This window comes from Gossypium arboreum, chromosome 11 (genome assembly GCF_025698485.1).
Source record: "Gossypium arboreum isolate Shixiya-1 chromosome 11, ASM2569848v2, whole genome shotgun sequence".
NCBI classification, from domain to species: Eukaryota; Viridiplantae; Streptophyta; class Magnoliopsida; order Malvales; family Malvaceae; genus Gossypium; species Gossypium arboreum.
Genome location: NC_069080.1, coordinates 92,204,788 through 92,217,833, shown reverse-complemented (window position 1 = coordinate 92,217,833; position 13,046 = coordinate 92,204,788). Strand labels below are relative to the sequence as shown.

Below are 13,046 nucleotides of genomic sequence, written 5' to 3'. Positions count from 1 at the left end.
TATTTGTAACTCGACTTTATGTAAAAGATTTTATTTTCAAGTAAAATTTTCTAAGGGCAATTGAATCAAAAAATTGAGGCCTCCTTTGCATTCATGCATTTGCATTTGCATCATATCATTATGCACTAAAGGCCATAAGAGTTTTCTAATTAATTAATTAAAATTATTTCAAGAACTCGAAACTAACGAAAACCAACCAACCACACACCCTACGGTACAAGGAAAAATCAATGGATAAGAGACTTGAGAAATTGGAGCAGATGCAAAAAGAAATACAAGAACAAATGCAGTCTCAGATGCAAGAGCAACTAACCAAGATTCAGCGAGAGATGAAAGAGCAAATGATGGAGTCCCAGAGGGAAATGATGAGTCAGCTATCCCAGCTGTTGTTGAAAGGAGCGGATAAGGGAAAGGGCCCTATGGATAAAGTTGAAGAAACTAACGAGGATCCTCAATACCCCCCTGGCTTCACTCTGACGTATGTACCGATAAAGCCCGAGATTAATTTACCGAAACCATCTATCACGATCATGCCCCAGCAATACCAGGCCAATGCCTCGACACCAATAAACATTCCTATAGGATCAGGCTCTAATCCCAGGGATAATCCAGCTAATCCATTTGTCCTGGACCTTGATGACATGGCAAAAATGGAGAAAGGAAAAATAGATATGGCAAAACAACTCGATAATCGGTGCAAATGGCTTGAGGAAAAATTCAAAGCAATGGAAGCTATCGACATCGTATGGATCGACGCCAAGGACTTAAGCTTGGTCCCAGATCTGGTGCTCCCACCAAAATTTAAAACCCCGGAGTTTGAAAAGTATAACGGGACGAGCTGCCCTGAAGATCATATTACGATGTTCTGTCGAAGGATGACAGGGTATGTTAACAATGATCAGCTGTTGATCCACTGTTTCCAAGATAGTTTGATCGGATCTGCGGCCAAGTGGTATAACCAGCTCAGCCGTGCCCAAATTGGTTCATGGAAGGACTTGTCTCAAGCTTTCATAAAACAATACGGTCACGCGGCGGACATAGCTTTTGATGTAATCACCCTACAAAACATGGAAAAGAAGCCAAGTGAAACCTTCAGACAATATGCACAACGATGGAGGGAAATAGCGATGCAAGTCCAGCCACCCCTCTTGGAGAAGGAAACGACCATGCTATTTATTAATACTCTAAAGGCCCCATTCATTAACCACATGTTAGGAAGTGCTACTAAAAGCTTCTCGGACATAGTAATGTCCGGGGAGATGATAGAAAACGCGGTAAGATGTGGAAAGATTGAAGCAGGGGAAAATGCCAAGAGAACGGCTCCAAGAAGGAAAGAAAACGAGGTGAACAATGCGAGCGCATATTATAAGGGTTATTCCAAGCCGGTCACAGTAAACCAGCTGAGGGCAGTGACTACTAGCCATCAGGGCTCCGCAAGTCAAGATTCCAACCCAAGGCCTAACACAGAAAGAGTTCAATTCACGCCAATTCCAATGACGTATAAGGAGCTTTACAAGAACCTGTTCGACGCACATGTAGTGTCCCCATTTTACCTAAAACCCATGCAACCTCCATTCGCTAAGTGGTATGATGCAAACGCTCAATGCGAATACCATGCAGGAATCTCGGGACACACAATTGAAAACTGCACGGCCTTCAAGAAATTGGTCGAAAGGTTCATAAAGATGGGCATTGTGAAGTTCGATGATCCCACAGGACCTAATGTGGAGGGAAATCCGTTACCCAGTCATTCAGATAAAGGGGTAAACGCGATAGTCGAAAATGAAGGGAGGAGAACCAAGATCGATATATCAGGGGTAAAGACTCCATTGAAGTGGGTTTGGAAGGAAATGGTAGAAGAAGGTTTACTTACACAAGGTTTAGGGGAGAAGCCCGAAGGAGCAAAATACTACTGCGAATATCACAATAAAGAGGGTCATGAGATCTAGGAGTGCAATGAATTCAGGGCAATGGTACAGATATTGATGGAAAATAAAGAGATTGAATTCTTTGAGTATACTGAGGGCCTCGAGGGGGAAGATGTGTGCACGTCAGAGCAAGGGCCAACCAACAATGTCCGAGGGGTCAATCACCCGGTCGTAATTATATCCCGACCAAGAGTCAGTGAAGTCGGAGTACCAATTGCGCTAAAGGTCATAATTCAAAAGCCCATTGCTTTCCTTATAAGGATAGCAAAGGGTTCCTTGGAATTACGATCGCAATGTAACGATCCCGGAGGGAGAATCCAGATTGTCACTTTTGAGAAAGGTCAAGATGAGGGTTTCTATACACACAATGAAGGCGTTATACTCGAACACAAAGGCGTAATCAGCTAAAGGAAAATTCGTGGTCATTGAACAAGAAAAGGAAAAGACGACCAGACACGAATCACCCGTCAATGAGCTCAGAATCAAAAAAGAGGCTAAGGAATTCTTAAAATTCTTAAAACACAATGAGTCTAAAGATTGTGGAGCAATTGCACAAACAACCACTCAGATATCGTACTAGCCTTGCTCTCGAGTTCAGATACTCACCGAAGTGCATTGATGAAGGTTTTAAATGAAACATATGTTGCAGATGACATCTCTGTCAACAAACTCGATCGCCTAGTCAATAACATCAGCGCAGATAATTTTATTTTCTTTAATGATGATGAAATACCACCGGGAGGCATGGGATCTACAAAGGCCCTACACATTACCACTCGCTGCAAAGAATACACATTGCCGGGGGTATTGATTGATAATGGATCGGCGTTGAATGTCATGCCCTTGTCCACGTTAAATAGGTTGCCAGTGGATAACTCTCACATGAAGACATGTCAAAACGTCGTGAGAGCATTCGACGGTACGGAAAGAAAAGTGATGGGAAGGATCGAGATACCTCTCTTGATTGGCCCAAATACATATGAGGTAGACTTCTTGGTAATGGACATCAAGCCATCATACAATTGTCTGTTAGGGAGACCGTGGATTCACTCGGCGGGGGTAGTGCCGTCGTCCCTACACTAAAAGTTGAAGTTGGTAACTGAGGGTAGGTTGGTAACGATAAATGCGGAGAAAGATATCATTGCATCTCTCACCAGTGATGTACCGTACGTAGGTACAGATGATGAGGCGATAGAGTGTTCTTTTTGATCACTAGAATTTGTCAATGCTGCATTCATCGTTGAAGGAAACAAGATCCCAACACCTAGAATATCCAAAACCACAAGGATGGGCCTACGATTAACTGTTGGCAAAGGAGCTTTGCCAGGGAAAGGACTTGGAAGATGCCTCCAAGGAAGGATCGAGGTACTAATGTTGCAGGAAAAACGAGACCGCTTTGGTTTAGGATTCAAGCCAGATACGAAGCAAAAGAAGAAAGAGCTGGAGAAAAGGCAAGAGATGAGGAGAGCGCGTTTGTGCGGTGAGGAGGTCAAGTGGGAGCCGATGACCTTCCCTTATTTATCCAAAACATTCGTCTCAGGAGGGACTATTCACTCTAAAGGAAGATCGACAAGGAAAGAGCCCGCCGAAGAAATATTGGACAGTTTGAGCATTAACGCCATATCTGAAGGGAAAACTGAAGAAAATTTAGCTGGAATTCGCCCTTACATCCCTGGAAGCGTTTTGAACAATTGGACAGTGGAGGAGATCCCTGTAACTTTTAGGGTTAACTCAGAGTAATGTTCAAAACAAGCTTATTGCTCTAAGCCTAGGGGCCGTAAGAATCCTTTTATGAAATAGGCATATGTCCAACTATCGTTATTTCAATGAAAATGCATTTTGCGTATCATCTTGAGTGAATATTCTTTATTCTTTCCAATTCATTCATAATCATACCATACAAATAAAATATTCTTAGATTCATTGTTCTTTGGATTTCTTTCTTCATCCATAACAGTCCCCAGATATCAATGATATGAGCGATATTGCCAATGACTCAGAGATTCCTTTCAAACAAGACTTGTGTATAGAGGACACGGAGGATTTTGAAGATGACCAAAATTGTGGCCTATCTCCTGATTTGTTAAGAATGGTAGAACAAGAGGAGAAACAAATCTTACCTCACAAAGAGTCGGTGGAAATTGTGAGTTTAGGAGAAGGAAAAGAGGTAAAATTGGAGCTAGTATCTGCGAAACAAAGCGAGACCTCATCGAGTTACTCCGGAATTTAAGGATGTCTTCGCTTTGGTTATATAAAGACATGCCGGATTGAATACCGATATCGTGGTACATCGACTCCTATAAAGGAAGAATGCAAGCCAGTTCAAAGAAACTCCGAAGGATGAGACCCAATGTTTTGTTGAAAATAAAAGAAGAGGTCAAGAAGCGATTCGACGGGTTTCTTACAAGTGGTCAAGTACTCGTAATGGGTGGCCAATATAGTCCCAGTTCCTAAGAAAGATGGAAAGGTACGGATGTGCGAGATTATCTGGATCTAAACAAAGCCATTAAAAGATAACTTTCCGTTGCCTCACATTGATACATTAGTGGATAACACGGCGGGTTACTCACTTTTCTCGTTCATGGATGGCTTCTAATACAACCAAATAAAGATGCATCCTAAGACATGGAAAGACCATATTCAGTAACCATGTGGGGAACATTTTGTTATAAAGTTATGCCATTTGGGCTAAAAAACGCGGAGCAACATATCGTAGAGCCATGGTAACTTTATTCCATGATATGATGCACAAGGAGATCGAAGTTTACGTCGATGACATGATTGCAAAATCTGAATGTAAAATGAGCATGTGCAGTCCCGAGGAAACTATTCTTAAGGTTAAGGAAGTTCCAACTAAAACTCAACCCCATAAAGTGTACCTTTGAGCCCGGTCCAGAAAACTGTTGGGATTTGTGGTCGATGAAAAAGAATTGAGATCGACCCAGATAAAGTCAGGGCTATACAAGAATTACCTCCACCACGTACTCAAAAAGAAGTTCGAGGTTTCCTAGGAAGGCTGAATTACATCGCTCGGTTCATCTCACAACTGACAAAAAAATGTGATCCGATATTTCGTCTCCTTAGGAAGCATAATCTAGGTGTTTGGGATGAGGAGTGCCAGAGAACTTTTGACAAGGTCAAGCATTACCTATCCAATGCCCCAGTACTGATGCCACCTTGTCCGGATAAACCACTGATATTGTACTTGACGGTGTTCGAGAATTCCATGGGATGCGTGCTAGGCCAACATGCCGAGACTGGAAGAAAAGAAAGAGCAATATACTATCTCAGCAAGAAATTAACTGAATGTGAAACGAGATATTCGCCGATCGAGAAGTTGTGTTGTGCTTTGATTTGGACAACCCGAAGACTGAGGCAATACATGTTGTATCACACAACTTGGCTCATCTCAAAACTGGACCCTTTGAAATACATGATGGAATCAAACGCTTTGAACGGAAGAATGGCTCGTTGGCAAATTTTACTTTCTGAGTTCGACATAGTCTACGTGAATCAAAAGGCTGTAAAGGGGAGTGCAATAGCAGACTTTCTAGCCAGTAGAGCTCTAGAAGATTATGAGCCATTGAGCTTTGATTTCCCGAATGAAGATCTAATGTATGTTGCAACCACAGAAGAAGACTCTCAAGAAAGCCACCCTTGGAAGCTGAATTTTGACGGAGCTTCAAATGCTGTAGGTAATGGAATCGGGGCAGTCTTGGTATCCCCAAACGGAGATCATTATCCTTTCGCCAGTAAATTAGATTTTGACTGCACAAACAACATGGCGGAATACGAGGCATGCATCATGGGCATCCGTGCAGCCATAGAACGCAAAATAAAAGTATTAGAGGTATACGGAGATTCTGCACTAGTGATCTATCAGCTTTAAGGTGAATGGGAGACAAGAGATCCCAAGCTAATCAGTTATCGAAAACTGGTTCTTGAGTTAATCGAGGAGTTTGACGATATCACTTTCTGCTATCTCCCACGAGACGAAAACCAGATGGCTGATGCCTTGGCAACTTTAGCTTCTATGATCAAAGTGAACAAGCAAGAGGATATGAAGCCTATCCAAATGATCATTAATGAGGCTCGGCTCATTGCTGCAACATCGAAGAAGAAGAAGAGAAAGATGACCATCCTTGGTATCAGGATATTTTACGATATGTGAAGAGTTGTGAATACCCAGACCAAGCGACTGAGAATGACAAGAGGACATTAAGAAGGTTGGCCAGTGACTATGTCTTGGATGGAGAAATCCTATACAAGAGAAGGAAGGATCAGGTACTCTTAAGATGTGTAGACGCTATCGAGGCAAAGCAAATCCTGGAAGAGGTTCATGAGGGTGTCTGCGGAACACATGCTAATGGTGTGACAGCCCAAAATTGACCCTAGTCGGGATGTGGTTTCGGGACCACAAAACCGAGGCATAAAAATAATTTAAAATTTATTTTGATGCCTATGATATGTGTTAAATTGTGTGTGACATTTTTGATGATTTGATTTAGTGTTATAAATGTGAATTTCACTAGAAAGGGCCTAGTAGTAAACTTTGAAAGTATGATGGGAAGATGTGGGATGACTAGTTGATCATGCATGCAAAAATAAGGGATTTGCATGTCAAATTTCCCCAAAAGAAGCATAGTGGCCGGCCAAGGTAGGTGTTGATGGGCAAGGGAAACATGTTTCCAACATGTTTGGTTAGTGAGTTATGTATGAAGAAATAAAATAAGAATTAGCATTAAAGAAATGAACAAAAAAAAAAAAGATAAGCATGGATGCCCCCCTTGTGCCGTGAGTGAAAGAAAAGAAAAGAAAAATTTGTTCATCCTTGTTCTTTCCTTTTTGGCCGAAATTACTAAGGAAGAAGGTAGGATTTTTACACCATTTCTTGGTTTAGAAGAGATCTAGAAGGAGATTTGGCTAAACTTGCATCAAGATTAAGGTATGTATGAGGTTGTATCATGAGATTCATGCATGTTTTAGTTGCTAACTTGATGTTCATGTTAGCCATGGTTCAAATCCTTGTTGTGCCATGGAAATGGTATTTGGCCAAGGTTGTTATTGTGTTAAAGCCATTGCATGCTAAATGTGAAGCTTGCTAATGATGCATGCAATGATGGATTGTCTACTCTTGAAATTTTCTTGTAGCAATCTTGAGTAAGACATTGAGTTTTTTTTTGTTTAACCATGATTGAAGTTGAAAGGGGCATGATTGTGATAAGCAATTATATGCTAAGTTCAGCAAGTGTGAGTTCTGGTTAAGAGAGGTTAGCTTCTTGGGACATGTGGTATCTGCATCGGGTATTCGAGTCTAATCCGAACAAAATTTCAGCCATACTTAATAGGAAGCCTCAGAAATATTCGAGGCTCTGAGCTTTTTGGGGCTTGCTGGTTATTACCGACGATTTGTAAAAGGTTTCTCAACGATAGCCACGCCAATGACGAAGCTACTCCAAAAGGATGTTAAGTTCGAATGGACGGAGAAATGTCAGAAAAGTTTCGATCAACTGAAAACTTATTTGACTGAAGCCCCAATTCTAGTGCAACCCGAATCTGGCAAAGAGTTTGTCATCTATAGTGACGCCTCCCTACTTGGGTTAGGTTACGTATTGATGCAAGAAGGTCGAGTTGTGGCCTATGCGTCGAGGCAATTAAAGCCACATGAGAAAAATTATCCGACCCATGGTCTCGAATTGGCTGCCATCGTATTCGCCTTAAAGATATGGCGACATTACTTATTTGGTGAGAAGTGCCATGTGTATTCGGATCATAAAAGTCTCAAATATTTGATGACTCAAAGAGACTTAAATCATGCGATAAAGACGTTGGCTCGGTGTTAAAGGATTATGAGCTGGTCTTTGACTATCACCCGAAAGGCGAATGTGGTTGCGGATGCCTTGAGTCGTAAATCATTATTAGCTTTACGAGCGATGAACGTGCACTTGTCCGTTCGATCCGACAATGTGTTAGTAGCTGAATTGAAAGCCAAACCATTATTGATACGTCAAATTCGTGAAGCTCAGAAAGTCGACGATGAGCTGGTTGCAAAACAGGCTGAGTGTGTTCCGAACAAGGAGTCGGAGTTTCAAATCGATGATGACGATTGTTTGAGGTTGAGAAATCGTCTGTGTGTTCCAAAGAATTCGGAACATATTTCGATAATTCTGAAAGAAGCCCATTGTAGCCGAATGGCAATGCACCCGGGGAGTACGGAAATGTACAATGATTTGAAACATCGGTTTTGGTGGCATGGTATGAAACGAGACATCTCCGACATCGTTTCGAGGTGTTTAATATGTCAACAAGTGAAAGCGGAACATCAAGTGCCTTCAGGATTACTTCAGCCGATCACGATACCCGAGTGGAAATGGGATCGAGTCACAATGGACTTTGTATCCGGACTGCCATTGTCAGCGAGTAAGAAGGATGCGGTTTGGGTCGTGGTAGATAGATTGACTAAGTCGGCTCACTTTGTCCCGTGACGCACGGATTTTTCAATGGACAAACTAGCCGAATTGTACGCTTCTCGGTTGTGAGATTACACGGGTGCCTATTTCCATCGTGTGGGATAGAGATCCGAGATTTACCTCGCGATTTTGGAAGAAGTTGCAAGAAGCTTTGGGTACCAAGTTGCATTTCAAAGACCGCCTTTCACCCCCAAACCGATGGTCAATCCGAGCGAATAATTCAAATACTTGAGGATATGTTGAGATGTTGCATCCTCGAGTTCGATGGTTCATGGAATGGTATTTGCCTTTGATTGAATTCGCCACAATAATAGTTTTCAATCAAGTATTAAGATGGCACCTACGAGGCTTTGTACGATCGTAAATGCCGTACACCATTGTTTTGGACCGAGCTCGGTGAAAGCAAAATTTTTGGGGTGGATTTGATTAGAGATGCTGAATGAAAGTGAAAGTAATCCGTGAAAGTCTGAAGATAGCCTTCGACCGTCAAGTCGTGACGCGGATCCAAGCGTAAAGACATCGAGCATCGTGGGGATAAAGTGTTTCTCAAGGTTTCGCTTGGAAAAAGATACTCAGATTCGCCGTAAGGGCAAGTTGAGCCCGAGGTTCATTGGGCCATATGAGATATCCGAAGCGAAGTCGGTCCAGCTTGCATATCGCTTGATTTTGCCCCGAACTCGAAAAGATTCACGATGTCTTTCATGTTTCGATGCTTCGACGCTATAGATCTGATCCATCGCACGTGATTAGTCCATCAGAGGTTGAAATTCAAGCCAATATGAGTTATGAGGAAGAACTGATTCGTATCCTATCACGTGAAGTGAAAGAGTTGCGAAACAAGCGGGTTCCGCTAGTGAAAGTGTTATGGCTCAAACACGGGATAGAAGAAGCTACTTGGGAAACCGAGAACTCTATGAAAGAGCGATACCCAACCCTATTTACTCGGTAAGATTTTCGGGACGAAAATTTCTTAAGTGGGGAGAGTTGTGACACCAAAATTGACCCTAGTCGGGATATGGTTTCGGGACCACAAAACCGAGGCATAAAAATAATTTAAAATTTATTTTGATGCCTATGATATGTGTTAAATTGTGTGTGACATTTTGATGATTTGATTTAGTGTTATAAATGTGAATTTCACTAGAAAGGGCCTAGTAGTAAACTTTGAAAGTATGATGGGAAGATGTGGGATGACTAGTTGATCATGCATGCAAAAATAAGGGATTTGCATGTCAAATTTCCCCAAAAGAAGCATAGTGGCCGGCCAAGGTAGGTGTTGATGGGCAAGGGAAACATGTTTCCAACATGTTTGGTTAGTGAGTTATGTATGAAGAAATAAAATAAGAATTAGCATTAAAGAAATGAACAAAAAAAAATAAAAGATGAGCATGGATGCCCCCCCTTGTGCCGTGAGTGAAAGAAAAGAAAAGAAAAATTTGTTCATCCTTGTTCTTTCCTTTTTGGCCGAAATTACTAAGGAAGAAGGTAGGATTTTTGCACCATTTCTTGGTTTAGAAGAGATCTAGAAGGAGATTTGGCTAAACTTGCATCAAGATTAAGGTATGTATGAGGTTGTATCATGAGATTCATGCATGTTTTAGTTGCTAACTTGATGTTCATGTTAGCCATGGTTCAAATCCTTGTTGTGCCATGGAAATGGTATTTGGCCAAGGTTGTTATTGTGTTAAAGCCATTGCATGCTAAATGTGAAGCTTGCTAATGATGCATGCAATGATGGATTGTCTACTCTTGAAATTTCCTTGTAGCAATCTTGAGTAAGACATTTAGTTTTTTTTTGTTTAACCATGATTGAAGTTGAAAGGGGCATGATTGTGATGTATTCGGCCATGATGCATTCATGAGCATGGTTCATGCTTCTTGCATGTTAGTTAAAATTTGTGTTTTGGATGGCTATGGACACCTTGAAATTTGGCCTTGCACTTATATGTGTATATATGATTGCACATGATATTTTGATTATGAAGAAAGTGATAAATATGTTGTTTAAAGAAGAAATTTGTTGAAGAATGTTGTGAAATTTGCATGTACATTCGCCTAGTACACATATGATGTGAAAATCTTGCAATTTATTGTTGATTTTGTGCAAGTATGACTAAGTATAATCGGCCACATGAGGGGAATTATTGTGCATGCATTCGGTTAGAGGCAAGCTTAATGATGCCTATTCTTGACTTAGGTAATCGGCTACCTTGTTGTGAGCTAAGGCCGAATGTGTGCGTAATTAAAGAAAATTGACTAAAGTGCTTAGTTATGTGATGTTGAGTCAATGATATGTGTATTCGCCAAGGCTAGGCGAGACTTTAATGAATTGAATTTGTTTGAATTAGCTCAAGAGCTTAGAGGGCCACAATTGGATAAGGGGAAGGAAAAAGTGATCGATTAGCCGTCGAAGCCGTTCGACAACATCCGAGGTAAGTCCTCAAGAAATGACCCTACTCGAATTATGTGAAATGAAATATGGATGTGTAATGATTATTGATTTATGTGTGTATGAGTATTTGAATGATACCAGTGCTAAGTCCGAAGGCGATTATGCAAGTGATATGTTTGTGTTTGAGCCTTAGTAACGAAAATGAAACATGGATGTGTAATGATTATTGATGTATGTGTGTGCATGAGCAATTGAATGATATCGGGCTAAGTCCCGAAGACATTTATGCTAGTAATTATATCCGGGTTAAGACCCGAAGGCCATTGTGCTAGTGACCACATCCGGGCTAAGACCCGAAGGCATTTGTGTAAGTTGTTAAATCCGGGCTAATACCCGAAGGCATTTGTGCAAGTCGTTCTATCTGGGCTAAGACCCGAAGGCATTCGTGCATGTGGTTACATCCGGTTGTATTCCGAAGAAGCTTGGGCCGAAGGTGAGCATTGGTTGCTGTAATAAATTTAATTAGTACGCTCGAAGAGCCCAAAGGATAAGGTATGTTTATATGTGCATTGGAAAAGTCGATATGTTTGAGTAACATTCGTTCAATCGACTAACGAATTTTCAGCTATTGAATTGGTTGATATCTTGTGAAAGTATACAATGATGAAGTGTGAAGTAAGTATGATTATGTGAATGTGTATTAATGATGATTCATTTGGCTATGTGAATGTAATGCTTTAGTTAAAGCTGAATTTATTGCTTGAGACTTACTAAGCATAAAAATGCTTACCCCGTTGCTTTGGCTCTCTGTTTTATAGATTTTGCTCGTTAGCGATCGGATTCGGGATCATTAAAGTCGAAGTCATCTACACTATCAAAGCCTCCATTTTGGGTATAATTTTGGTTGAACTTTGAAATGGCATGTATAGGACTACCCTATTGTAGAAGGTCATGTACCTTTCGGTTTTATGTAAGCTTGGATAGCCATGCGAAAATGGCTTAGATACGTTGTTAGTATGATTCTATAATCGTTTGTATGATGATCATTATGGGGTATGGAATGGTTTTGAAAAGATTAGCCATTGGAATGGTTAATCATGATCACACTTGTGCTATGTATGCAAAAAGGGCCAATTGAATCGTGGAAATCATGAAATAGGTAAAGGTTACCTTGAAAACAGATGCTGGCAGCAGCAGTGGTGTGGTTTCGAAAAATCACCAAAATTTTTAGGAATGGTATTAAATAGTGAATAAGTTATGTAAATGAACCTTGATGAGTCTACTTTCATATGGAAGAAACGAAACGGTCATAGGAGTTACTTGTTAAGAGATATTAAAGTTATTGTGAGACAGGGCCAGAACGGTTTCTGGGTCCCCTGTCGCGACTTTAAAAATTTGCTATAAATTATCCAGAAAGAATTAGAAGTCATGTCTTATATGTGCAGATTCTATTTTGAGTCTAGTTTCATTAGAAACAAACGGCACCAGTATTAAAGCCCTGTACAGAGAGATATTCAAGTTGTAACGCGTGAAGGTCAGAGCAGTCGATCCCTGTAACATGGGTGACTTTAACTAATAAACTGTACCAATTTGCCCGACCAAAAATTCTAGAAATAAATCCATGGATGGATATATCAGTCTAAATTCAGGGAAAATTTACAGAATCAGTTTCCGAGTTGTGAAACTCGAGATATGCTTTTTAAGACGACAGCGATGCAGTTTTCCAGCTTGCCTGGGAATGTCAAATTGGTCGGTGCCATAAGTGGTTTTGGCTTGTTAACCCCTCGTGTCCGACACCGGCAACGGTCTCGGGTTCGGGGTGTTACAAATGGTTTCACCATGGCCAGACAGATTATGAGGTTCGGATATTATTGGTCCACCATGGAAAGAGATTGCATCAACTATGCCAAGAAATGCCATAAATGCCAAATCTATGGAGATAAAATTCATGTACCTCCTTCACCCCTTCACGTCATGACTTCTCCATGGCCTTTCTCCATGTGGGGCATGGATGTCATTGGGCCAATCTCACCAAAGGCATCTAATGGACATCGTTTCATCTTTGTGGTTATAGATTACTTCACCAAATGGGTAGAGGCCACTTCTTACGCCAACGTCACAAAGTCGGCATCAAGAAGTTCTTGAAGAAAGAAATCATATGTCGATATGGGATGCCCGAGCGAATCATATCGACAATGCAACGAACTTAAACAATAGCACGATAGCGAGGTGCATGAGCAGTTCAAGATTAAACAT

The 13,046-nt window shown here is 41.0% G+C and overlaps 1 protein-coding gene across 1 annotated transcript; it reads left to right on the top strand.

Moving 5' to 3' along the window:
• The first annotated feature begins 230 nt into the window (after positions 1-230).
• Positions 231-1,949, top strand: LOC108471991 (uncharacterized). Its single transcript, XM_017773524.2, has one exon. It carries the CDS (start codon positions 231-233, stop codon positions 1,947-1,949), a length of 1,719 nt encoding a protein of 572 aa, XP_017629013.2.
• Positions 1,950-13,046: the final 11,097 nt, after the last annotated feature.

Bases quoted from the DNA above. Each gene is read 5' to 3' on its own strand.
- LOC108471991 (XM_017773524.2), top strand. From the start codon at position 231: ATGGATAAGAGACTTGAGAAATTGGAGCAGATGCAAAAAGAAATACAA.